General features: G+C 35.6%; 1 protein-coding gene across 2 annotated transcripts in view; it reads left to right on the forward strand.

The window, feature by feature from the left end:
• The first annotated feature begins 819 nt into the window (after positions 1–819).
• LOC114459837 (serine/threonine-protein kinase PAK 3) overlaps positions 820–25,919 on the forward strand; it is a 38,778-nt gene continuing 13,678 nt past the window's right edge. The window contains exons 1-6 of one of the 2 annotated variants that reach the window (XM_028441992.1): positions 820–1,056; positions 17,236–17,429; positions 17,536–17,636; positions 20,965–21,118; positions 21,188–21,225; positions 25,576–25,638. In XM_028441992.1, coding sequence (XP_028297793.1) covers positions 17,258–17,429; positions 17,536–17,636; positions 20,965–21,118; positions 21,188–21,225; positions 25,576–25,638 — 528 coding nt within the window. In that variant the 5' untranslated portion in view covers positions 820–1,056; positions 17,236–17,257. The remainder of the gene's footprint in view (positions 1,057–17,235; positions 17,430–17,535; positions 17,637–20,964; positions 21,119–21,187; positions 21,226–25,575; positions 25,639–25,919) is intronic. The other variant, XM_028441993.1, reaches the window with a different exon arrangement.

Here is a 25,919-nt window from a genome sequence, read left to right on the forward strand (position 1 = left end):
GTAGTACGTTAGTGTGAGTAGTATGTTAGCATGAGTAGTACGCTAGTATGAGTAGTACGTTATGAGTAGTACGTTAGTGTGAGTAGTACGTTAGTATGAGTAGTACGTTAGTATGAGTAGTATGTTAGTATGAGTAGTACGTTAGTATGAGTAGTATGTTAGTGTGAGTAGTATGTTAGTATGAGTAGTACGTTAGTGTGAGTAGTACGTTAGTATGAGTAGTACGTTAGTGTGAGTAGTATGTTAGTATGAGTAGTATGTTAGTATGAGTAGTACGTTAGTATGAGTAGTATGTTAGTATGAGTAGTATGTTAGTACGAGTAGTATGTTAGTATGAGTAGTACGTTAGTATGCGTCGTATGTTAGTATGAGCGTACCGTTAGTCTGCGTCGTCTGTTCGTATGCGTCGTGTTAGTCTGACTCGCGTATGTAGTATGAGTATAGTGATAGTACGTTCGTATGAGTAGTACGTAGTGATTAGAGTATGTAGTGTGATAGTACGTTAGTATGAGTACGTACGTTAGTATGAGTAGTTATGTTAGGTGTGAGTAGTACGTTCGTGTGACATTGACACACAGCCTGTGTCTCCATGAACCCTTGATTGACTTTCATGAACCAGTGTTTCAACCTTTTATTTTGTTAACTTTTATGAAGCCACTCCTTAAACACTGAGAGCAGTTAGTGATCTGTGTGTGTAGCCTCCTCCCTCCCACCTCCCCACGCTGCTCCAGCTTTGTCTGTGAAACACAAAACCAAATGTGCCTGCCTGTCGGCCGCCGCCTCCCCTAGACCTGCTGCCGGCATTAATATTCAGCCTGTGAGCCAATCAGAGAAGCGGGGTGGATGACATCATGGGCTAGGGAACAGTGAGCAGCCAGTGAAGCATCCAGCCAGCCGAGCAAGCTTTGCTTTTAAGGTCAGGAACTGGTCTGACAGGAGAATGGCAGTGCTGCCTGTAAACGCTCACTGAGGACCCATAGTGACGACTATGACCGTAGCACGTCTGGTACGCCAAGGGCACAACACTGAGGAAGAGAATGTGAAGACATATTTCAGGTAATTCCCTCTCTCTCCGTCTATCTGTGTGTGTGTGTGTGTGTGTGTGTGTGTGTGTGTGTGTGTGTGTGTGTGTGCAGTAAGGGATGTGTTGGGGGCTGTGTGTGTGTGTCGGGGGTGCTTTGTAGCCTTTTCTCTGCGTCGGCCCTGCTACAGCTGTAGCTGTTTGATCTGCAGTCAGTCCCAGAGGCTCAGATGGAAAACGGACGCCTGCATCAAAGAAAAGGGGCTGGGTGTATTTTTTTTTTCTTCTTCTTCTGTGATCATCTGCATCACATCACCAATCCTTCTGCGCCCCAAAAATGTCATGTTCCACTGATGGTGAGGATTGAGAATGTATGCAGGCCTCCTCATAGGTGTGTGCAGTAGCTGCAGTGGTAGGTAGGCCTACACTACTACTACTACTACAGAATAAGAACGAGGCTGATGTGATGGATCAGAGGTTTATGCGGGTGGTGATGGAGGCTGATGATTGCTCTTTTGTTATCTCTGCACCGCCTCACATCCAACCCCAGGATCATCATCATCATCATCATCATCCATGAAGAACCCTTTTACTGTGTGGGATCTAACATGGATGTTAGTGACACAGGAAGATGATATACAACATCTGGTCACCTGACTTCATTGGGGACGTGGGAGTGGGGGTTGGGGGAAGATTCTTCCACAGCCATAAGCAGTGGAAGGAAGATGGAGGAAACTGGGTGGCTTTAATAATATGCGATTGCTTCCTCACCGTGAAGAAGAAGAAGAAGAAGAAGGAGCATCAGGGCCTGGTGGGAGACCTGTTGTGTGGCTGCGTGTGAGCGACGGGATGTTTGGGAGGATGAAATGATGGTAGAGGTGAATTGGGGGATGGGTTAGTGAAGCAGCTCTGACATGAAATATAAATAAAGCTTTTTATTCACCTTTGACACCATTAACCATCACATAGGGCTGGGCGATATGGTCTAAAACTCGATATTTTTTCACAACATGGCAATATACGATATAAATCTTGATTTTTTTTTTTTAACTCAATAAAGTCAGACCAGAATGCCACACAGGCACGTTTCAATATTTGTTCATTTAAATGCTATTTTTCCCCAAAAAATGGCATTTAAATGAACGAATATTGATCCAAAACTTTAATGTGAGGTATTTCCGTCTCATATCCTCATTTCAAATAAAGAGGAAAAGAAACAGTTAATATTTGCTCGAATTCTGCATTTTTTTTTCCGTTTTCCTCGAGTCTGGAGTTAAAACGATTGTCAGAAATTCAAACTAAGGATCTCGGAATTTAAAAAAGGAGAGAAAAGTTCCTGTTGATGGCATGGTTTGGTCTGTCAGCGGTAGACGGATAACTGAGTATTTTCAGAAACTGAAACATTTTTAAAAAGTCGTCTGATTTGATGAGTTTGGCTTTTACATGTCAATGATATTTCAATAAAAGGGCCAAAACCACCATGAATGCAGGTGTTAGAAGGGATTGGTTGAGGTGGATTGGGGGTTGGGTTAGTGAAGGAGCTCTGACATAAAATATAAATAAAGCTTTATATTCCTCTTTGACCATGAACCATCATAAAGGGCTGGGCGATATGGACCAAAACTCGATATAATCTCAACATACAATATAAATGTTGATATTTTTCATTCAAATCAAGTCTGTGTTGAAGTCGCTGATGTTAAATCCCTCACAGACGCATTTATTAACAAACATCTGCACAATATGTGCCACTTTACCCTTTTTCTCCTCTAAGGGACAGCATGTGTGAGTGAGTTCTATAGTGTGGCTTGTTTAGGGGAAAGTCTGCACTCATAAATCCATCTAACTGAGCTTTTCATGCTGTTCTGAGTGAAAACAGCGACTTCTAAAACAAGTATTTTAAAACAAAATAAGCTATAAAATATATATATATATATATAATGATATAGGCAGTATCGTCATTTTCCATATCGCCAAAACTCAATATATCTTGAATGTCGATATATTGCCCAGCCCTAACCAACACCATTAGATTGTACCTCTCGTAATACCGATACTCTATATCATTTTTAATACCATGGGGATAAAAAAAAAAATTACCCCAACATTAATAGATATATATAAAAAAATACTCTCTATTATAACATGAAACAATTAACAGAACCACAGGTTGAATGATAATATAAAATTAAATTAAAATAAAGAGTTGTGCAAAAAAAAAAACTTCAACTTTGACAACAAGTTTCAGATAATTCGAGGTAAAATAAAGTAGCAGTATCGATAGTTTAAAAATGAATACAACGGTTTAGTATCGATACTTTCATACTTTATAGGATAGTAAACTTCCTGAAACCATATCAAACATGCTAAATACTGTTAGTAAAGTCAACTACCTTTATTATTTTATATTCATATACTTTAGATGATTTACAGTAAAATTAGCTGCCACCCATCTTAATGGAAAAATACCATTAAAAAAGCATGAAAATGTAAGCGAGGGTTTAGTTTGTGTCACTGAGATATTTTCATTTAATTTTCAGCGAAATACCACCAACTGGTAAATCACATTCTGCATGAAATCCCAAGCAAGATCTACTAAACTAACTAAACTAAACTAACTAAATGAGCGAAATTTGGCTTATTTGTCTATTTGCCACCAATTTTTCAGAGAGAAATAGTGTGTAAATGCACAATATTGACCCAAAACATTCATGTGAAGTATTTCCGTGTCATATCGGAGCTTCATTTCAAATATGAGGGAAAGAAAACGGTTAAAAATTGCTCAAATTTTGCATTTTACGTCCGTTTTCCGTGAGTTAAAACGATTGTCAGAAATCCAAACTAAAATAAAGGAGAGAAAAGTTCCTTTGATGACATGTTTTGGTCTGTCAGCAGTAGACGGAGTATTTTCACTGTAACATCTTTAAAAAGTCATCTGATTTGATGATTTGATGTCAGATATTTCAATGAAAGGGCCACAAACACCATGAATGCATCATTAACCTACTTCTGATGCCTTTTTTCTGCTAGATAAACTTTCACAGAGCTCCACTGTTTTCAAACTGTGTTATTGATCACGTGCACTCTCTCACGGCCTCTGCCGTCACCAGATCCTGATCCAATAGATCAGCTCTGACATATGGTGCAATGTGGATGTTACAGCATATGGCTGTCAGTATGGTGCACGTTGGCTCCAGGTGCCCACGTGCACCCCTGCAGCATTATTTAGTCTGTGGTGTAAAGAAAATTCACGTAACCAGGCTGGCTTTTTGCATCTTTTCATCATCTTTCCCTGTTTAGATGACTTTACTGACCAAACATGTTAAAAATGGTTAATAGACTCAACTATTGTTATTGATTTTAAACTGTATTTCTGTTTTTTTTTTTTTTTTTAATTAAATCTGCATACTTACATTGAGAACTTTGCAAGAGCGACGTTAGCAGCACTGCTAACCCTCAGCTTGCTGTTTAACAGGAAAAATCCCATTAAAATGTGTGAAATGATCCCAAAATATTATTAGTCAAACCTTTAATTACCGCAAATCCAGGAATCACCTTCACGCTTTGCGCTAAATTCCGCGTAGCCGTGTGATTGTAGATGCTTCTGCTGTAACCTGTCACCAGGTAAACTGATCACCAGTTCAGCCAATACACCATCATCTAAACCTGTCTTTGTACCAGAGACGTTTTACATTTGAATGCATTCATAATAATCTGAACCAACATGTTTAAAAACACGCTTCAGATGAAGCTGTATTCATTTTCAGTCACAGGATAACATGATCACTACATTAACCGTAACACATAACGTGAGAATATGTTTCTCCTTTTGTCAAACTTTCTAGACCAAAACTCATTTTAGTTCAGGGGCCAAATACGGAGCAGTTTGACCTCAACAGGGCCACAGATTTTATGATGCAAAATGAGTAATTTCAACATTAATGTGCCATAGTTTGCATTTTACATATACTTTAAATACAAAATATATAAGAAACTGACAATATCCAAGCAATAAGTGACAGATTTCAGTCCCAACAGGATCTACAGTTTAGATTTCCTAGATTTTGTGACCAATTTCTATTGAATTAAGGTAAATATTATGTCATAAATTGAGGAAAATTAAAAATTAAATTAATTAATTAATTAAAAATCCCTGCAATAATGCGATATAAGCACCAGGAGTGTTTCATTTACAATACACAATGATTCATATTTTTTCTCTCTCCTGCGGGCCAAATTGGATGCTCCAAAGGGCCAGATTTGGCCCCGGGCCTTGAGTTTGACACATGTTCTAGACATTCATTCCAATCACCTGTTTTATGGTGAAAATAGTGTGTAAATATGTGATATTGTCCCAAAACATTCATGTGATGCTAGGGCTGGGATTGAAGATATATTTAGTTTTCTATTTTGGTGAAATAGAAAGTTACAATATTGTATATATCAATATATATATACAGTATATAGTTTTATAACTTGTTTGTTTTAAAATACTTGTTTCAGGAGTTGCTGCTTTCACCACTTCTCAGAACAACATTAAAAGCTCAGTGAGATGGATTTCTGAGTGCGTTCTAACTCAGACCTTAACCCTAAACAAGCCACACTACCGGACTCACTCACACGTGCTGTCCTTTAGAGGAGAAAAACAAAAAAGTATTTATACTGTATATATCACCATTTTGAGAAAAAAATATCCAGTATGAGTTTTAATCCTTATCGTCCAGTCCTATGAGAGGTGCTTCCTTGTCGTGTTGTGGCCCGATTTTAAATAAAGAGAGATAAATAATGAAGATTTTTACGTTTCAAAAGCTGAATTTAGTTATTTCCAGCTGTTTTTCACGATTATGGACAATCGGAGGCCATGTAATTCTAAGTCATATTGATCTGTCAGGCAGGTTTTTGTGCCATTGAAGTGTTTTTGAATGAAATAAATAATAAAGCGTATGCCGTTCCGTACAGCGGCACAATCCGAACCATTTGTGCGTGTCCTTGGTTTCCAGCCGTTACATCTTCACGTGTATTAGTTCTTTTTTCCTGGGCTTCCCCATGTTTTCCACCGGTCGATGTAACCCAACACACGCAGCTTGTCTTACCTCAGCTCAGCCTAACAAAAGCAGCCGACACAGGAGCTGATGTTGGCCCGTGGCCCGTTAACTGGGCCTGAAGTGAAATGTGATCCCATCACACATATCACATACAACCAATCTGTGGGAAGAGAGAGATTTCTCTCAAATATATCCGCAATTTTCACATGTATTTTTCAGATTTTCACCTGTTTTTAGATTTTCATGTGTTTTTTTTTTAGAATTTCACGTGTTATTTGGATTTCAGTTGTTTTTTTTTAGATTTTCATCTTTCATTTAGATTTTTACATGTTTTTTTAGATTTTCATGTGTTTTTTTAGAATTTCACATGTGTTATTTGGATTTTCACTTGTTTTTTAGGATTTTCACTTGTTTTTTAAGATTTTCACATGGTTTTTGCTTAGATTTTCATGGTTTTTTTTTAGATTTTCACGTGTTTTTTAGATTTTCACATGGTTTTTTTTCAGATTTTCACGTTTTTTTTAGATACATATTTTTTTTTAGATTTTCACATTTTTTTTTAGATTTTCACCTGTTTTTCATCATCATCGACTCAAATTATGCAAGTGAAAATTTTGAAAAATACATGTGAAATTATGAATATATTAGAGACAAATCTCTGTTCAGGACTTAGTCGGGGTGAGTTAAGGTCCTATTGTTGGCTCGTGCTTGTTTTCTGACGCTTTATGGCTTTGTGTGTGTGTGTGCGTGTGTGTGTGTGTGTGTGTGTTCATAGGCATTGATGTCTGGAGCTAAGGTGTGTCATGGCTACAGTCAGAGTGTTGTGGATTACCATGTAGGATTGGAGGCCATCTGGCCATTTTGTCTCAGAGGAGGGAGGGTGGGAGGGAGGGAGGGGTGTAAAGAGAGGAAACACTCGCACACTGACACATTGACACAACTCCCTGTGTGTAATCTCTCCCTGCTGAAAATAAGATTGGTGTGTGTTGTCTGTCGCTGGTAATCGGATGCACTTACTTTGAATCAAACTGCCTCATGTACTGTACGAAACACAATCAGTACATTTGACTTTAAAAAACAATCCCAGTAAATCAAAGGAAGAAGAAGACGTACAGTATTACTGGTGTGATATTTAAATGGAATTAAAGCTGGGCGATATGGACGAAAATTCATATTTCAATTTTTTTTTCTCACAATGGCGATATATGACATAAATCTTGATATTTTTAACTGACCAGAGAAACAATTCTACGTTCAATTTTCTGTTGAAAAATGCCATTATTAACAACCAGCTACACAATGTTTGTCACATTTTGCTTTTCCTCTTTAAAGGCAGTGGTTCTGAACCTTTTCAGCTCTGTGATCCCCAAAATAAAGGTTCCAGAGAGCGGGGACCCCCACTGTAGCTGAAGGTGGTTGAACACAGACATGAACATTGAAGAACAGTCATGTGGAGACAGGACCATCTATAAGGGGGAATAAAGGGGAGAGATTTTTGGGGTCCATCCATAAAGTCAGTAAAATGATGGTCCATTGTTCTATGAATCTGTGATAAACACATTTATTTATTCATCTGAATAATATCCACTGTTATCCAGGTAGTTTAGTATTATTATAGTCATCTTAAAGATGGAAATCCTGGTTTTAATCAGAAATAAAATGGGTTCAAAGTGACCAAAAAAGGTGGAAAACCACAGAAGTTGGTTAAGAGTTGTAAATTAGAATAGTAATGGCATAACAAATTGTGAATGTGGTTAAGCACAAAATATGAAAATAATTGGTCAACATATGTGACATTAGGTGTAAAAGTGGTGGAAAGGGTTTATAAGTGCTGAAAAGTGGAAAGAATGTGCAGAAAATGCATTAAAATTTAATAGAGAAGTGGCAAAAATGGGAGTAATGTAGCAAAAATGCATCAAAAGGAGCAAAAATATGGCAAGAAAAAGCAATTAAATTAGATTAAAATGGCAAGTTTGGTGTAGTTGGAGAAAAAGGGTAAAAATAAACAAAATGGGCTCAAATAGTTAAAAAAAAATCCTTATTTCAATCAGAAATAAAATGGGTTAAAAGTGAACAAAAATGGTGAAATGGGATTTTAAAAACCACAGAAATTGGTTAAAAGTTAAATTAGAGTGGACAACAAAGGACAGAAAAAGTGGTAAAAAGGATTTAAAGTGTCAATATTGGAACAATTAATATAAACTGGCAAATAATGGGCATGACAAATCATGAATGTGGTTAAACTGGCAAAAAAATAAGCATGAAATATGGTGAAAAGAGGTTAAAAGTAACAATAATGGGTCAACATACAGTATGTGACATTAGGTGAAAAGTGGTGGAAAGGGTTTGAAAGTGCTGAAAAAAGACATTGACATTTTATAGAGAAGTGGCAGAAATGGGAGTAATGTAGCAAAAATGCATTAGAAGGAGCAAAAATATGGAATGAAAAAGTGATAAAAACAGGTTAAAATATGGCAAGTTTGGTGCAGTTGCAGAAAGAGGGTAAAAAATAAACAAAAATGGGCTCAAATTGTTAAATTATATATATTCTTAGGGTCTTTAAGGCTTCTGGTGACCCCCCTCCCAGTGTTTTGCAGCCCCAAATGGGGTCCTGACCCCAAGTTTGAAAACATCTGGTTTAAAGAAGCTCAAACGTTGTTAAAGGCTTTTAAATAAAGTAGATCAGGGACCATAATGTATGTCAGGCATTATTGTAGCAGTTCCATTATGATTATCTATAAGTCTAATCTAATGCTAATACAAATGTATGCTAATGCTAGCTAATGCTAAGCTAATGGAGTGTGACGCGGGTCAGCCCATGCATCCTCACTTTTATTTTCTTTGGGAAATGCAAATATTCTGGCGCTATTTAAGATTATTTCATTCTTTCAATCAATAAAATATAACTTTTTGTTTATGTAATATTTTTTTGATTCTTTATTATGACGTATTTCATATTTTCAACATGTAATCAAACCATAGAGAAGTAGTTAATCTGGAAACAAAACAATGTGATAATCTGGATTCATATGATAACTACATGTCCCATGATGCCGTGCTCTAAGCTGTCGTTTAGAGGTGGAAGTGAGTGTGAATGTGAATCAGCAGTTCTTTAATAGCTGAGCTTCTAAAGTGGAGGAACAGTGATTGTGTGTCATCATGTTCTCCTTGTCTTATGATGAACATGATTCAAGCCTTTTATAGTAACACCACTAAAACACACAACGCTCATGACTCGACTAAAAATACAAAGTGAAATATTAATCTGCTTTATCTGGAAGTTTGGAGTTTCCTGTTTGTTGTAACGTATCATGTGATTTGTCCTTTTTTTAACGCGAGACGCTATTGGTTCTCTGAAGGAAACAAACACGTAGTATTACTGTAAAAATAGCTGTAAACGGTTTTAAAACTTTGATTTATGAAAACATTGACAACCTAAGAGCCTCCTAATGTCACATTAACACACCATTTTTACAGATAATTAGTTGTAGTTAGTAGTTGTTTCTGATCCCTTTAACTCAGATAAATTAATATTCTTACAAATAGTTCCAGGGGAAAAACCTCACTCAGAGATGTCGTGCAGCAGATTCATTACATATTTCAAGAGAATCATTCACTTTGCTATAAAAGCATGACATTTTGCACAGATACTCAATTATTCACTTGTTTATTCAGATTAAAGATGTGTATTAGAGGCTACGAAGGGTTTCAAAGTCTGCATTTCAAATAATGAGCAATCGAAGCATTAATACAGGAGAGAACAAAGGTTTATTTGTGTTTTTATGTATTTTTGTTATCATTCGTGTGTGTTTTTGTAGTCATTTTGTGTATTTTCCTTGTGGTGTTTGCATGTCTGGTCTCTTTTTGTGTGTTTTTAAGAATCATTCTGTCTATTTTTCTGTCGTTTTGTGTGTTGATGAAGTCGTTTTGTGTGTTTTTGTTGTTTTATTATGTGTCTGGCCTCATTTAGTGTGTTTTTAAGAATAATTTAGTGTATTTTTCTGTAATTTTGTATGTTTAAGGATTCCTTGTGTGTGTGTGTGTGTTTTTGCTGTCATTTTAGATGATTTTAGAGCTATTTTGTGTGCTTTTAAAACCATTTTTGCACATTTTTCTTTCGTTTTGGTGTGTTCATAAAGTCATTTTGTCTGTTTTAGTTGTTTTATTGTGTGTCTGGCCTCATCTAGTGTGTTTTTATGAATAATTTTGTGTATTTTTCTGTAATTTTGTGAGTTTATGGAGTCATTTTATGTCTTTTTGTTGTTGTTTTGTGGGTTTTTGGGACCATTTTGTATATTCTTAGAAGCAATTTGTGTATTTTTCTGTAATTTTGTGTGTATATGGAGTAATTTTGTATATTTTTGCGACACTATTTTGGAAAAAGGCGTTTCCACTGACACCTTGTTTTGACCAGATCTGAGCATTTTGGGATTTTTGGAAGTTTTTACCCAGGAGATATACACATGTTCGGACTTTCCAATGTCACCTCTGTTCAATAGCAATGGTGGCCGTGAATTTTTGAGTAGGGAATGCTTTTTTCTAAAATAGTGGCCCTTAGAGAGAATCTGTGCCAAATGTCATGTTTTTATACCAGAGTGAAGGATTTTTTTACTAATCTGCTGAACTATTACCGCTAAACCAGAGAAAACATATATTTGGACAAAAGCAGATTTGACATTTCTATGGTTAAAAAAACAACCAAGGTTTCTATCTTTGTGATGTTTGTACCGGTATTTAAATACATAATGTATATTAGAGATAAGGCACTTTTATCACAGTATTTTTGGAATCATTTTGTGTATTTTTTTGTTTTTGTTGAGTGTATTTTTTTTTCATTTTGTGTGTTTTTGTTGTCGATGTTTTGTTTTGTGTATTTTTGTGTAATTTCATGATAATTTCATTGTCTCTTTGTATAATTTCCCTCAGTTAATGTGTTGTTGAAGTGATTTTTGTGTTAATTTATTTTCTTTTTGTGTATTTTCTTTCATTTTGTGTGGTTTTGTTGTTCTTTTTTGTTTTGTGTATTTTTATTCTCACTGTGTATAATTTTTACCTCAGTTAATGTGTTTTTTAAGTCATTTTTGTGTGTTTTTGTTATTATTAAGTGTATTTTTGTTGGTATTTTCTTTTCGTTTTGTGTATTTTCTTTAATTTTTTGTGTTTTTGTTTTTTATTTTTTGTTTTGTGTGTTTTTTAAGTCATTTAGTGTATTTCTGTTGTTTTGTGTTTTTTTCATTTTGTGTAATTTTATTCACACTGTGTGTATAATTATCCCTTAGTTAATGTATTTTTTAAGTCATTTTTGTGTCTGTTATTATTAGGTGTATTTTTGTTGGTATTTTGTGTATTTTATGCTCTTGTTTCTGTTGTTTTGTGTGTTGTTGTAGTACTTGTGTATATTATTGTTGTCTTTTTGTGTATTTCCTCTTCATAATAATAATAATAATAGTTTTCCTAAAGTCTGAAAGTGTCTTTGTTAATAAAGTGAATATGTTTTATTTATATTTGCTAACTTGGCGTTTAATTACAGTTAACTTAGAGACAAACTGTGACATAATGATGACTCACGGCTTAAAGTTTATATAAATAATGACTTCAAAGACATTTATTACACTTATTAATTATGAGATCCTGATTATAGACGCTGGGATTGGAAGAGTCCCCCCCCCCCTCCTCCATTACTGGACTACCATGGGCTCCAGATCATAGACTCCTCCTCTTCCTGTGCTGGAACTTTCAATTTCAACCATTAATGTTTGAACGAGACGGAAAAATGTCTGCTCTTCATGGATAGATGAATATTTCATGGAAGTCATGGAAATCCTGCTGCTTCCCTGGATTCCTTTAGACACCTTTCCTTTCAGATACCGCTGTATAAATATGAATATATGACAAACAGAAGCACGTAGTAGTGTATTGATAATAATCTGCTTTATCAATGATGGATCGATAATAATCTGCTTTATTGATGATGGATTGATTATATTCTGCTTTATTGATGATGGATTGATAATAATCTGCTTTATCAATAATGGATTGATAATAATCTGCTTTATTGATGATGGATTGATAATAATCTGCTTTATCAATAATGGATTGATAATAATCTGCTTTATTGATGATGGATTGATAATAATCTGCTTTATCAATAATGGATTGATAATAATCTGCTTTATTGATGATGGATTGATAATAATCTGCTTTATCAATAATGGATTGATAATAATCTGCTTTATTGATGATGGATTGATAATAATCTGCTTTATTAATAATGGATTGATAATAACCTGCTTTATTGATGATGGATTGATAATAATCTGCTTTATCGATAATGGATTGATAATAATCTGCTTTATTGATGATGGATTGATAATAATCTGCTTTATTGATGATGGATTGATAATAATCTACTTTATTGATGATGGATTGATAATAATCTGCTTTATCTCACAGCTTTAATATCAATGACCGATATCATTTCCCCTTTTTAAGCTGCAGAAGAGTTATTTCAGTTCACACACACACACACACACACACACACACACACACACACACACACACACACACACAGTTGATTTATGGTGTTGACAGAAGAGTCTCTGTGTGATGGTAGAAGCTGCTTGTTTTAAGAAAGGCTCTCACTGACTGACTGACACTAAATAGGTCAGTGTTTTATTAGAGGGAAGAGTAGTCACACACACACACACACACACACACACACAGTGTAGAGAGACACAACTTCTATCACAGCAGGGACACAATAATGTGACTGTATCTGATCTGAGGGTTTTGTGTGTTTATTTTAGTCATTTTTGTGTGTTTTTTCTTTTGTGAATTTTGGTATTCATTTTAATGTGTGTTTATATAGTCATGTTGTGTGTTTTTCATTCTTTCATTAGATATTCACTCCACACACACACACACGTGCAGACCTCTCTTGCATTATAGTATAGATTTATTACTTAAAGCTGATATCTGGAGTTTCTGAGAAACGTTTCGATGCCCCGCCCTAAACAGCCTCACTTCCTCCCCCTGCCTCTGCCAATCTACTAGAAGCCACGCCTCTATTTTTCTGCATGCTCATCGCGTTGCTATATGTCTATGGGTCACGTGCTGTTGTGACGTGTGGCCTTGTTTCCGTGCACAGTTCCACATTCACTTTGATTGACAGTCTCAGAAACAGGAAGTAGAAGCCTATTGGCTGGGCGCAGTCGGCGGTTGTTTCCATTTGTATAGGGGTCTATAGGACGAAGGCGGGACTTATATACATTAATGTATATGAATGACCACCAGCAGTAGACCATAGTAAAAGAATAGTTAGATATTTTTATGAATTTCAAAAGAATGATTCATAAACATAGATTTGTCAGAAACTCCGGGTATTAGCTTTAAGAATAAGACAAAATAACAGCTGAATTAGACTTTAGTAAATATCAGATAGCATGAAACCATGTGGCTAACATTCAGCTTTCAGGACATCCCACTCTGTGTGTGTGTGTGTGTGTGTGTGCGTGTTTGTATGCGTATATTTGCTGGGTTTTTATTGTTGGTGACACACCTAAAGTCTAAGCTGAACAAACCTGTTTTGTGCTGTAAACTGGACGCTCACATGGAGTCTATCCAACACGGTGGAAACCACTGACGAGAAAAAAACTAACAACCAATAATCACTCTTAAAGGACCAATAGGGCAGGATTTGTGAAAAAATAAACGTTAGGTATTTTAATACTAATGTACTAATGGTTGATTTCTCCCTATTGCATTGAACAGATTGTGTCATACATTTTGTTCTGCTGTTCTGGGCACAAAATTCCCGCGCAGTTCTGCAGATGTGACGTCAAATGACGCTGATGCGTGTTCTCAATGGCTTAGATACCGGAAATAAAGAAGAATGAGAAGAAGAGACTAAAAGAAGTCCAGCACAGTGGACTAAACTACTGTTTGGTTCCACAGAGGCATGTGCGCAGGTTTTACAGTAAACGGTCACATGAACGGAGAGTAAATAAATAACAGTGTCACAGTTGGAGTGCTGAGCAAGATGCATTGTTTTTCTCCGACCCAACAGTGAAAACCTCATTTTTTTCTCATAGAAATGACATATGTACGTTTGTTTTAGTGGTAAACAATGGTTTTATTAACAAACAACTGTTCATGTCAAAATCAGATCAGCTCACGGGTAATAAGCGAAAGTGAAACATAAACAGATGCGCAGTTAACGCAAGAGACCCATCAAATCTATTGATTTGTGTTTTTTGGGTTATTTTTGTTTTTTGTTGTTTTTAGGGTTATTTTTGTGTGTTTTTTGTTTTGGTTTTGTGGGTCATTTTGGTGATTTGTTGTTTTTGGAGTCTTTTTTTGTTTGTTTTGTGTTATTGGAGTCATCTTTGTCTTTTTTAAAATGTTTATCAGGACACATTTTCTTGTCCGACCGCACAGTGAAAACCTTGTTTTTTTCCCTCAAAGAAATGACTGTTTTCGTTTGTTTTAGTGGTAAACACTAATTTTATTAACAAAAAACCTTTATTGTCTTCATCAGATCAGCGCACGGGTAACAAGCGAACGTCAAACACAAACGGGGCGCAGTGCACGCAAGAGACCCATCAGATCTATTTACATAATCCATGTATCAAAGATCAGGATAATCCATGTTATTGTGTAGAAAAATGAATGTTTCCATAGTGTATTCCTTTCTAATCGTCCTTCACTGTGACAGTTAAAGCTGCATTCTTCAGGACTACAGCAGCTGCAGCAGGAAATGAAGAACACTGCGTGCAAACAACACCATGTGACCCAACACAAATATCTGTCAGAACCCGACCCGTCCGTTGCGTCACGTGTCCATCATCTAGTCACAGTATCAGCTGTGCTCTGGTCCTACACAGCTGATGACTACAGTTACACTAACCACCGTGGTGTCGCTATGGAGTCTGATTTATACATCCTTTAAGATTATTACTTTAAAATTACAACAAAATGATTATTGCATAAGATCATATGTCGTAATGGTTTCCAGTATCTGTCAGTAGTGAGTGAGTCACTTTTTTCCAACCCGCCTGCAGAAACAGTTTCATTTTCTATTTATGGTCTTTTAGATGACTTTACTGGTTGTTGAACTTCCTGAATTCCTACCAAACATGATAAATAGGGTTAATATAGTCAACTACTGTTATTATTATACATTTTACATGCACTAGTAGAGCTTAATAATGGTTGATATCGCTGAAATCACATTTATGCTCAAACGTGTTGCCATATATGAGGAAATAACAGGTAATCAAGCAACATAAAGAGACGCAGAGAAGTTGTGTTCTGTAAATGATCAAAAATCATGCATTCTAATCAGGTTTTGTTGATGCGATAATCACATTTTCCATATTTTGAACATTTTAAAGTGAAAACATGAGAAATGTGGGACAACTGTAAAGGCAGCGATGTGTGTCGGGGTCGTGGATAGTGCCTTTGTTTGCTAATGTAGGTCTGCTCTAAGGGCTCGGCCTGGATGGCTGCTTTCCTGGGATGGCTGCACTGCACATCACATGATGGGCTTGGCCTCAGGGCCAGTCTAAGATGGGACGGGATGGGTGATGGGTGATGGGCCAGGGTGGATGGAAGATGAAAAGGATGAATGATGGAAATATTTAGTCTTGCCCAGCTCCCTTAGAATCAAACTCCTGCTCCGTGTTTTTACAGCTGAGCTCATCTCATCTCACCAAAGTCCAGGATTCAAGTCTCTTCTGCTAAGATATTAAAACCTACGTGTTCTGCTTTTGGATTGAGGTGATCTGAGGCTGATAGGAATCAGTTGTGTGCGCATACTTTAGTCTTCCTGTTGCATTTAGGGCGAGGCAATATTTTGATATTCAAGATAGATTGAGTTTTCCATTTAGATGATATAGAAAATTACAATATTGCCTACAACCCGCCAAAATAAAGGTTCCAGAGACTGGGGACCTGAAGGTGGTTGAACACAGACATGAACATAGAAGAACAGTCATGTGGAGACAGGACCATCTATAAGGGGGAATAAAGGGGAGAGATTTTTGGGGTCCATTCATAAAGTCAGTAAAATGATAGTCCATTGTTCTATGAATCTGTGATAACCACATTTATTTATTCATCTGAATAATATCCACTGTTATCCAGAAAGTTTATTATTATTTGTGCCATAGTATATAGTCATCTTAAATATGTAAATCCTTGTTTCAATCACAAATAAAATGGGTTAAAAGTGACCAAAAATTGTTGGAAAGATGGTGAAATTGGATGTTAAAAACCCTAGAAATTGGTTAAAAGTTGCAAATTAGACCGAAAAAGTGGTAAAAAGGGTTCAAAGTGTCAATATTGAGACAATTAATAGTAACAATGGGTTAAATTGGCAAAAATAAGCATGAAATATGGTGAAAACAGGTCAAAAGTTCCAATAATGGAGTGACATCAGGTGGAAAAGTGGTAGATGTCTTGAAAGTAGAAAAAATGTGCAGAAAATGCATTAGAATTTGATAGAAGAGTGTCAGAAATGGGAGTAATGTAGCAAAAATGCATTAAAATGAGCAAAAATATGGCAAGAAAAAGTGATGAAATTAGGTTAAAATATGACAAGTTTGGTGTAGTTGCAGAAAAATGAGCTCAAATTGTTAAGAAGGCATCTGGGGACCCCCTCCCAGTGTCTCGCCACCCAAAATGTGGTCCTGGCCCCATTGTTGAGAGCTCCTGCCATAGAGCATAAAAGGCCAAAAATATCACATATTGTGCAGCTCTTTGTTAATAAATGTGCCCGTTTGGAATTTTCTTCAGCAAAATTCTCCCAGAATTGTCTTTCTGGTAAAACTTTATTGCGCTAAAAACTGGACATGGAATCGTCCGTCGAGACTAGAACGTATCTGCTTTTCTTCTTCTTCATTAATGTGATCATAAGCAGAAGCACTGTGAACTGTTCCTCATTAATGAATGTTATAATTTGACTTCAAACATTTAGCGTTAGCATTAGCTCACTGATTGGAAATCTTTTCCAGTGCCAGTTCGTCTGCATTTTTAGTTGAACAAATCTGTCAAGATGTGATATTGTTGCATGTTGTGCTTTAAAAGAGTTGTGGTCTGTTGAATGTATTTAAAAGAAACGTAAAATATATTCTTCACCTCTCGCTCTCTCTCACTTTTTATCTTTCCCAGGACATTGTGAGTGCTACTAAAGATGTCTGATAGTGTCGATATTGAAGAAAAACCACCAGCCCCGCCCTTGAGAATGAACAGTAGTTCCCGAGATTCTTCGTCAGTGAATCACGCTTCCAAACCGCTTCCAATGGCTCCCGAAGAGAAAAACAAGAAGGTTCGTCTGCGCTCCATCTTCCCCGGAGGAGACAAAAGTAAGTTTCCTTCTCCGTCCGTCACCTTAACGTTGATAGACTTCTTCTTCAAATGTATTAAAATAAAGAATTCAAGCCTGGAATCACGTGTTTTCATCCTCGGCAGCAAACAAGAAGAAAGAGAAGGAACGTCCAGAGATTTCCTTACCCTCAGACTTTGAACACACTATCCATGTGGGCTTTGATGCTGTAACGGGAGAATTCACAGTGAGTGGACCTTTTAGTCCTTTAATGTTTGATGGTAAATGACTTCTCAGCTGCTGTGGATTAACTCCAATTTACACTAAATATAAAATACATCTTTGGACTGAATCACATTCTTCCACTGTTGACCTAATTCTGTGGCTACGAGAATTATCTCCACAACTGCTGCACTAGTCAATCTAGCCGTGCTAATAGCAAATGGCTTAATCAGTTTTAGTGCTCTTAGCTGTTTTATTTTATTTTTTATTCCTGCTGTTTCACGTTATTTGTGTGGGGGAAAATTCAGTTTTTTTTTTATATATCGTGGCTTTTTTAATTGTATTTGGCAATTGAAAATTGCTTTGTCCTGGAACTCCTCCTAGGTTATTAACGTAGCACTGATGACACGTATATCATCTCATAGTGGCAATGTCAACGATGTGCAGTCGACCTTTTTGGAGCCAAAATGTCAAGGTCAAGGTCATGTCAAGTGTCAAAAAACAAAGTTTTCCATATCTCTGCCAATATTTATCGTACAAGTTTGATGCTTACATTTATGAAAAGCTCATCTCAAGTGGAGTATTTTATTTGATTGAACCGAAGCTGTACGAGCTACCAGTAAAAAGATCGGTAGGGGTCAAAGTTCATGACATCACGAAAATACTTTTTCTCTATAACTTGGCCACAAATTGAGATCCAGAGTTCAGACTGGTACCATTGAACAACGTTTCCTTTCAATGTGTGACCTTGATCTTCACTTAAGGTCATATTTAAGGTCAAGGTCAGTCTTCTGTTTTTCCTGCATTATTACTTTCAATTTCATTAGTAAAAAGACCAACATAAAAGGACATTACTCAACAACACAATAAGATGACTTTCACATGAGCAATTTTTATTTGGCAAATTGCCAAATATGTATTTGCCTTGCTAATACAGGTCTTGCCTAGTTTATTAACATTATTAAATAAATACTTCCAGTGTAAAATAGATACATCCCCGACATGCCGTCAGGTTGTGTAGTTTTTGTCACGGGAGAAAACAGACTCCGATTGTTCTTCCCATGTTAATGTTTTGCTGATGAAAAACTCATTAAAAACCCATGAATGGTTTCCCTTTGTTTCACTATCGACTTTGTTGATGTGTTAGCTAGCTGGTAAATTTAGTGTGAGTCAGAGTGTGCACAGTTAAATATGTTCAGTCCCTCCACAATTTCATGGCCAATTTCTGTGATTGTTGCGGCTTAAAATGCCTGATTTTTAAAAAAAAACTGCAGCAAAAGTTGCAGCATTTTGAGGTTTTATTGTTTTCTATAACTTTGCCTAAATTGGTCAATTTGCCTAAAAACCTGATTGCCTTTGAATTCTTCATAACAATACATAATAACTTAACAAGATATGGATTATTTCCATCACATTTTAAAGGTTTCCAGCACAAAGAATATTACAGAGAATAAGTTTTCATGTGTTCAGCAATTTGTAAATGTGTGTGTGGAGATACCACTAGGGGGCGCAAGCACCAATGATATTGGCCACTGCTTCTGTTTTAGACGGTACCTGTAATGAAGCTCTATCAAAGATGATCCATAACAGTAGAGATTTAATCAGGTTATTTTCTTTAAAAGTCCTTCTAGAGCAGCAGGAGGTCATTAAACACTTGCGTTCACAATTGCCGGTAGTTTCTCAAAAGAGTCAGCTTGGCTGTTGTGACACAGTCTGTAACCAGACTAAATGGTGATTCCGGTGCCGCCTAATTGACCAAAAGATTAGATACAATTTAGGAAATTTGCGGTAATTGGACAGAATTGCAGGGCCGAGCAGAATTTGTGGAGATTTGCTGAACTTGCATTAATAGTTGTGATCGCGACATTGCGAATTCTGGGAGGGTCTGTAAAATACTAATAAAGGGACGAAATGGAATAAATAAAAGATCCAACAAAATTCAGTCTTTTTGTTTTTTACTATTGGCATATATACTGTGTGAAAAATTGATTCGGCGATATATTGCAATATTTCACTGCACGATTATCGTATCAATACGAAGAATGTCCAAACCGATTCTTTTAATCATGTTTTTTTAACGGAAAAACAAATTTCATAGCGCTAACATATGCATAGCACGTAAACGCCCGGTCACTAGGTGTCATTTTAGCTGGAAGTTAATTGCACTTTATTTTCATAAAACACACGTGACACTTTTATTGATGTATGTAGTTAATTTTTTTTAAAGAATTTAAGAAATTAACAAAATCTTGAATAATTAGATACATTGTTTCATACCAGTTTGTACTTGTAGAGGTGAAATTTGTAATTATTGATATTGCAATACGTCATGATTTATATTTTACCGTTTAGTATCGGGATATATCGTATTAGAATTTAGGGTTGGTGAAAAAGTCGATAATCAATTAATCGTGATTTTATTATTGACGATTATGAATTAATTCTTAAAATTCCAAATATTGATTATTTGCATTTTACAAATTGTAACACAAACCAGGCGAGCCCTCCTAATTTGGATATTTCATTTATAATATACAGTATTGAGGTGCTGCTGTGACATGTTAATCAAAAGGGAAGCTAATCAGCAATAATTGAAAAGTTCATTGATAATCATTAAAAATCAAAAATAAGCTTGTAGTTAAATTTAGACTTCAATAATCGGCATAAATCTCACCAGGAAATTGGGCTGATTAACCTCTTGGTTAGAATTTAGATGTTTGGAACAAATATATGCAAAACCAGACACTGATCCTCCAACTTTCTCAGCAAACACCTTTCTTAACCTCTTCAGCCCCAACGGACCCGCCGGTGGGGGCATCTCCAGCTTCCGTGACTCCCACGGGTCTTAATGTTATAAAGAATGAATGAAATCACACATTCTATACATCTCCGTAATCCTAAGAAACCTTTTTGTCCAAAAACATGTGTAAATTTGGCCTATTGTTTATTATTATCACCAAACTTGCTGCAGTTTATGTTCATATATTAGTTCAATTATTTCTGCTTTTATAGCCTTCAATAATGAGAATTGGCTTTATATTTGATGTAAATCTCTAGGTTGTTTTTTTTGGGCGGACTACAGATTTCTGTATTTAAAACATGATTTATTGTCACTCAGTATAATTTATTTCCAAAATGTCACATCATCTATAACCACTCCTACTTCAATCTGAACTAAAATTAGCCCTGTAGGTCATGTATAAGCTTAGAAAAACTTTATTTGTTATAGGTACAGTACAGTATGTGATTTTCCACAAAAAGTGTCTGTGGTTTAAGAGGTTAAATGAGCACATTACTCTTTTTATCTGTAAAATTATATTTTTAAATATCTGTTAAACTATTTGTGTGTGCAGGGAATCCCCGAGCAGTGGGCGCGGCTCCTTCAGACCTCCAACATCACCAAACTGGAGCAGAAGAAGAACCCTCAGGCCGTGCTGGACGTCCTCAAGTTTTACGACTCCAAAGAAACCGTCAACAACCAGAAATACATGAGCTTCACCTCTGGAGGTGAGCTCACTCACGTTTAACAATCTGATCTTCAAAAACAACAACAACATGTGTTTCTGTTCTTCTCAGACAAATCTGCACACGGGTACATCGCAGCAAACACTCTGGTGAGTTCTTCCACACATGCAAAATCAAACCCTGATCAGTGTGAGTGGATTCATACATGCTCATATATTTAAAAAACACAGAGGAAAACCCACCAAATATATATGATGGATCATCAGTTTGTTAGAGGTGCACATATTACCAATATTTTTAATTATCTGATCAATTATCGGCGTTTTTTGTACTAATTTCTTATTAAAGAAAGATGAACAAACAGCATCAATTACAGGAATAAAATCAAGAAAAGTAAGGACACTACGACTATGATACGACTCTAATATCTAAATATTATGACTCTAATCTCTAATTATTACGACTTTAATCTAAAAATATTACGACTCTAATCTAAAAATATTATGACTCTAATCTCAAAATATTACAACTTTAATCTAAAAATAATATGACTAATCTCGAAATATTACGACTTTAATCTCAAAATATTACGACTCTAATCTAAAAATATTATGACTCTAATCTCAAAATATTATGACTTTAATCTTGAAATATTACGACTTTAATCTCAAAATATTACGACTTTAATATTAAAATATTACGACTAATCTCAAAATATTACGACTCTAATCTCAAAATATTACAATTCTAATCTTGAAATATTATGATTTTAATCTTGAAAAATTATGATTCTAATCTTGAAATATTACAACTCTAATCTCAAAATATTACGACTCTAATCTCAAAATAATATAATTTTAATCTTGAATTATTACAACTCTAATCTTGAATTATTATGACTCTAATCTCAAAATATTATGACTCTAATCTCAAAATATTACAACTCTAATCTTGAATTATTATGACTAATCTCAAAATATTATGACTAATCTTGAAATATTACAACTCTAATTTTGAATGATTACGATTCTAATTTCAAATGATTACGACTCTAATCTCGAAATATTATGACTCTAATCTTGAAATACGATCTCGTAGTGCCCAGATTTTATTTTAATGTGGCCCTAATATGCCTCCATACGTACCCAGACGCACATTTTTAAAGATTTGTCACAGAGTGTTACACTTTATAACAGGTAAGTTGCAATAACATGTGATTGTTTAACGAGCTAACAGTGCTAACGGTGCTAATAGTGTGTTTTTGTAGCACACTGAGGTAGTAAATGCACTGAATGGAGGAGTGGTGTCCAGTGGGCGTCCCATTGTTGATTCTTACCCACATTCTGAAACAGTCACAGTCTAAGGTTTCCCGCTGTGCTGACCTCATTCCTCGCTCTGACCACAGTAATCTATGCTGTGGAGGCTTTGGGCTGTGCACGTTCAGTGTTTCAGTGGGAATCACAGCAGCAGCAGCAGCGTGCAGGGCTTCCGCTGTACTCAGGAGGGAAAGGGGCGGGGCCACGGTCAGAGGTTGTGCGAGTTCAGAGAGTGTGTTAGAGAGGTGACTCAGCATCTTCCTCTGCTGCAGTGAGATTGAGCCGTATCACAACACACACACCCACACACACACAGAATAGAGCAGAGATACACAACTTTTATCACAGCAGGGACACAGATATGTGATTGTATCCAAGGTCACATGATCAACATTCATGTCAGCATTAGAATAACGACCAATCTGAGCATTAACACAGGAAACAACAAAGGGATTTTTGTATTGGTGTAATTTTTGTGTTTTTTTTGTCATTTTTGTGTGTTTTTTTTGTGTGGGTTTTTTTTGTCGTTTGTTGTTTTTATGCGTGTGCTTTCAGAGTACTGTTTTTTTTTTTTTTTTTTTTTTGGTCGTTTTGTGTTATTTTGTTTTTCTTTTTTTTTATTTTTGTTTTAGTTTAATGTATTTTCTTTCATTTGATGTATTGTAGTTGTCATTTTGTACATTTTTGTATTCATTTTATGTTTTTGTCATTGTTTTGTTTGTTTGCTGAGTCACACAAAATGACAGAAAAATACACAAAATGACTCCAGACATATGACAACAAAGATGTACAAAATGACTTCATGAACACACAAAATGACAGAAAAATGCACATATAGTTTAAAGAACATACAAAATGTCTCCAAAATCACATAAAATGACAACAAAAAGACACAAAATCACTCCATAAACTCACAAAATTACAGAAAAACACACAAAACGATGATAAAAGACATTTTTCATTCAATTCAATTTTATTTATTTATTAATCTTAGTTTTTTCAAATTAATCTCAAATTAATGAGTGATGTTGACCATAGTTAAGCTCTATTAGTACTCAATTTAGGTTTACTAGTACGCAAGTACACTTTACTAGTGAATCAAAACTTAGCATTTTATGCTAATAATAATGATATAAAAAAGATGATTGATAGTCATTTTGTCAGAGGTGCAAATACCACAAAATATCTTTAGTATCTCATGAAGAAAGATGAACAAACAGCATCAATTACAGCAATAATATCAATGATTAAGGACGGTAGAAAGGACACTACGACTTAATTATTTAAATCTATTTTAAATCTACTTTTACTCAAATTCATTTTGTTCAACGGATGAATTTAATGCGTGAGGATTTTGTCAATTTACTTTTTTCATATTGTTTAAACACAAACACATTTGTGCAGGCACACACACTCGTGTACACACAGACCGTGGATGGCATTGTGTTTAACATCTGCACACAGCTGCACAGCCCCCCTGTGAGGGATGTGTAAAATATGAAGTATTTCTTTGTAGAATGAGATCAGGAGGATTTTGTGGGATTAGTCGCGTCTAGTTTTTAATCAATGAAATCAATCAATCAAAAATAATCAGATTTTTAATCTCACATATTTTGAAAAATCTGGTTTTATAACATGTAAAAAGCTAGATCCTGCACTGTAAATAATTATAATTTGACTTTACTAAAAACAATATGCATTTAGATTGATTAAATTAATAAATTAATAAAATCTATTTGATCTAAGTCAACATGCATTAGCCTATCATTAGCTTAGCATTGTCATAGCATGAATCTAGCATTAGCCTATCATTATCATTAGCCTATCATTAGCTTAACATTGTCATAGTATTAATCTAGCATTAGCCTATCATTATCATTAGCCTAGCATTAGCTTAACATTATCATAGTATTAGCTTAGCATTATCATTAGTTTAGCATTAACTTAGCATTATCATTAGTTTAGCATTAGCTTAGCATTAGCTTAACTTATCATTAGCCTAGCATTAGCTTACATTATCATAGTATTAGCTTAGCATTATCAGTAGTTTAGCATTACCCTATCATTAACTTAGCATTAATCTAGAATTAGCATAGCATTAGCCTATTTTTAACTTAGCATTACCTTAGCATAAACATAGCATTAACTTATCATTATCTTAGCGTTAGCATTAATCTAGCATTAGCTCAACATTAACTTAGCATTGCCCTAGCATTAGCTTAGCATTAATCTAGAATTAGCATAGCATTAGCCTATTATTAACTCAGCATTAGCCTATTATTACCTTAGCATTAACCCATCATTATCTTAGCATCAGCATTAATCTAGCATTATCTTAGGTATTAGCCTAGCATTAGCTTAACATTAACCTAGCATTAGCCTAGCATTAATATTAGCATTACCATTAACATTAGCCTAGCATTATCTTAGCATTAGCATTAGAATAGAATCAAATACACCTTTATTGAACTCCAGAGAGGAAATTAAGCATTATCCTAGCATAAGCTTGGCATTAGCATTAATATTAGGTTCGCATTAACCTAGCATTAGCACTAGTGTAATATTAGCCTAGCAAATAAACCGTTTGTGAAATATTGAAAAACATGGTTAAAATGTGCACCACATGATATTTTGACACTTTCATTTGATTTAATGAGTAACATTTTAAAATAAAAATCAAAGTGAGTGCATATTTACTGTTACTACATATTTGGCATCTTTTTATGCTTTTAAAGCTTTTTTAACTCAAAGAAATGCAGTTAGACAAAATATTTAGGTGTCACGTCATTGATTCATAGATTAAGTTTCTTGGTTTAATCCAGAAACAGAATGTGTTTGAAACCAGTTCAACAGAAACCAGCAGAGGTTTACAGAGTGGATCCTGATTTGTTTGCGTATTCCAGTGATATGCTAATACCACCCCAGTTTGGATGTGTAGTGTACCCACAGTTATGATGTGATCTTTGTTTGTGAGTGGAAAGAGAAGCGCTCCCACAGCTCAGGGTCCGTTTCTTAGCAGACGTCAACAGGTGACATGATGTTTATTATCATGTCTTCCTCTCCTGCTGTGTGTCGGGGGGCCTGTTTATGGACCCCAACCCCACCCCTCCCCTGAACTTCACTCAGACACAGTGTGTGGGCTTGTTTTGAGTAAATCCTCCCATTTTCAACCTTCACATTCAGAACCGACTGCTGTCCTCTGGACCTCCTGTCAGCCTTAGAACCTGCAGCGCGTTATTTGACAAGGTAACTCCTCCATATTATATTACTTTCCACATGATGTATCTTTGCATTGGCCTCCCAGCTAAATTCAGCTGATTTGACGTCCTGATAGCGATCATGCCACCATCACTGTGTACTAAACCTCCTCAGGACTCACATTAGATCCTCCAGTTACGATGCATTTATGTTTGAGCATAAATGTGAAATCAACCATAGTTAAACTAATATTTACATGTGGAGTACATGTACTCAACTTTGGTTCACTAGTGTGCAAGTCGTCTTTACTAGCGAAGTAAAAAATGTGT

The sequence above is a fragment of the Gouania willdenowi genome, unplaced genomic scaffold (assembly GCF_900634775.1).
Source record: "Gouania willdenowi unplaced genomic scaffold, fGouWil2.1 scaffold_356_arrow_ctg1, whole genome shotgun sequence".
In the NCBI taxonomy this organism is placed as follows: Eukaryota; Metazoa; Chordata; class Actinopteri; order Blenniiformes; family Gobiesocidae; genus Gouania; species Gouania willdenowi.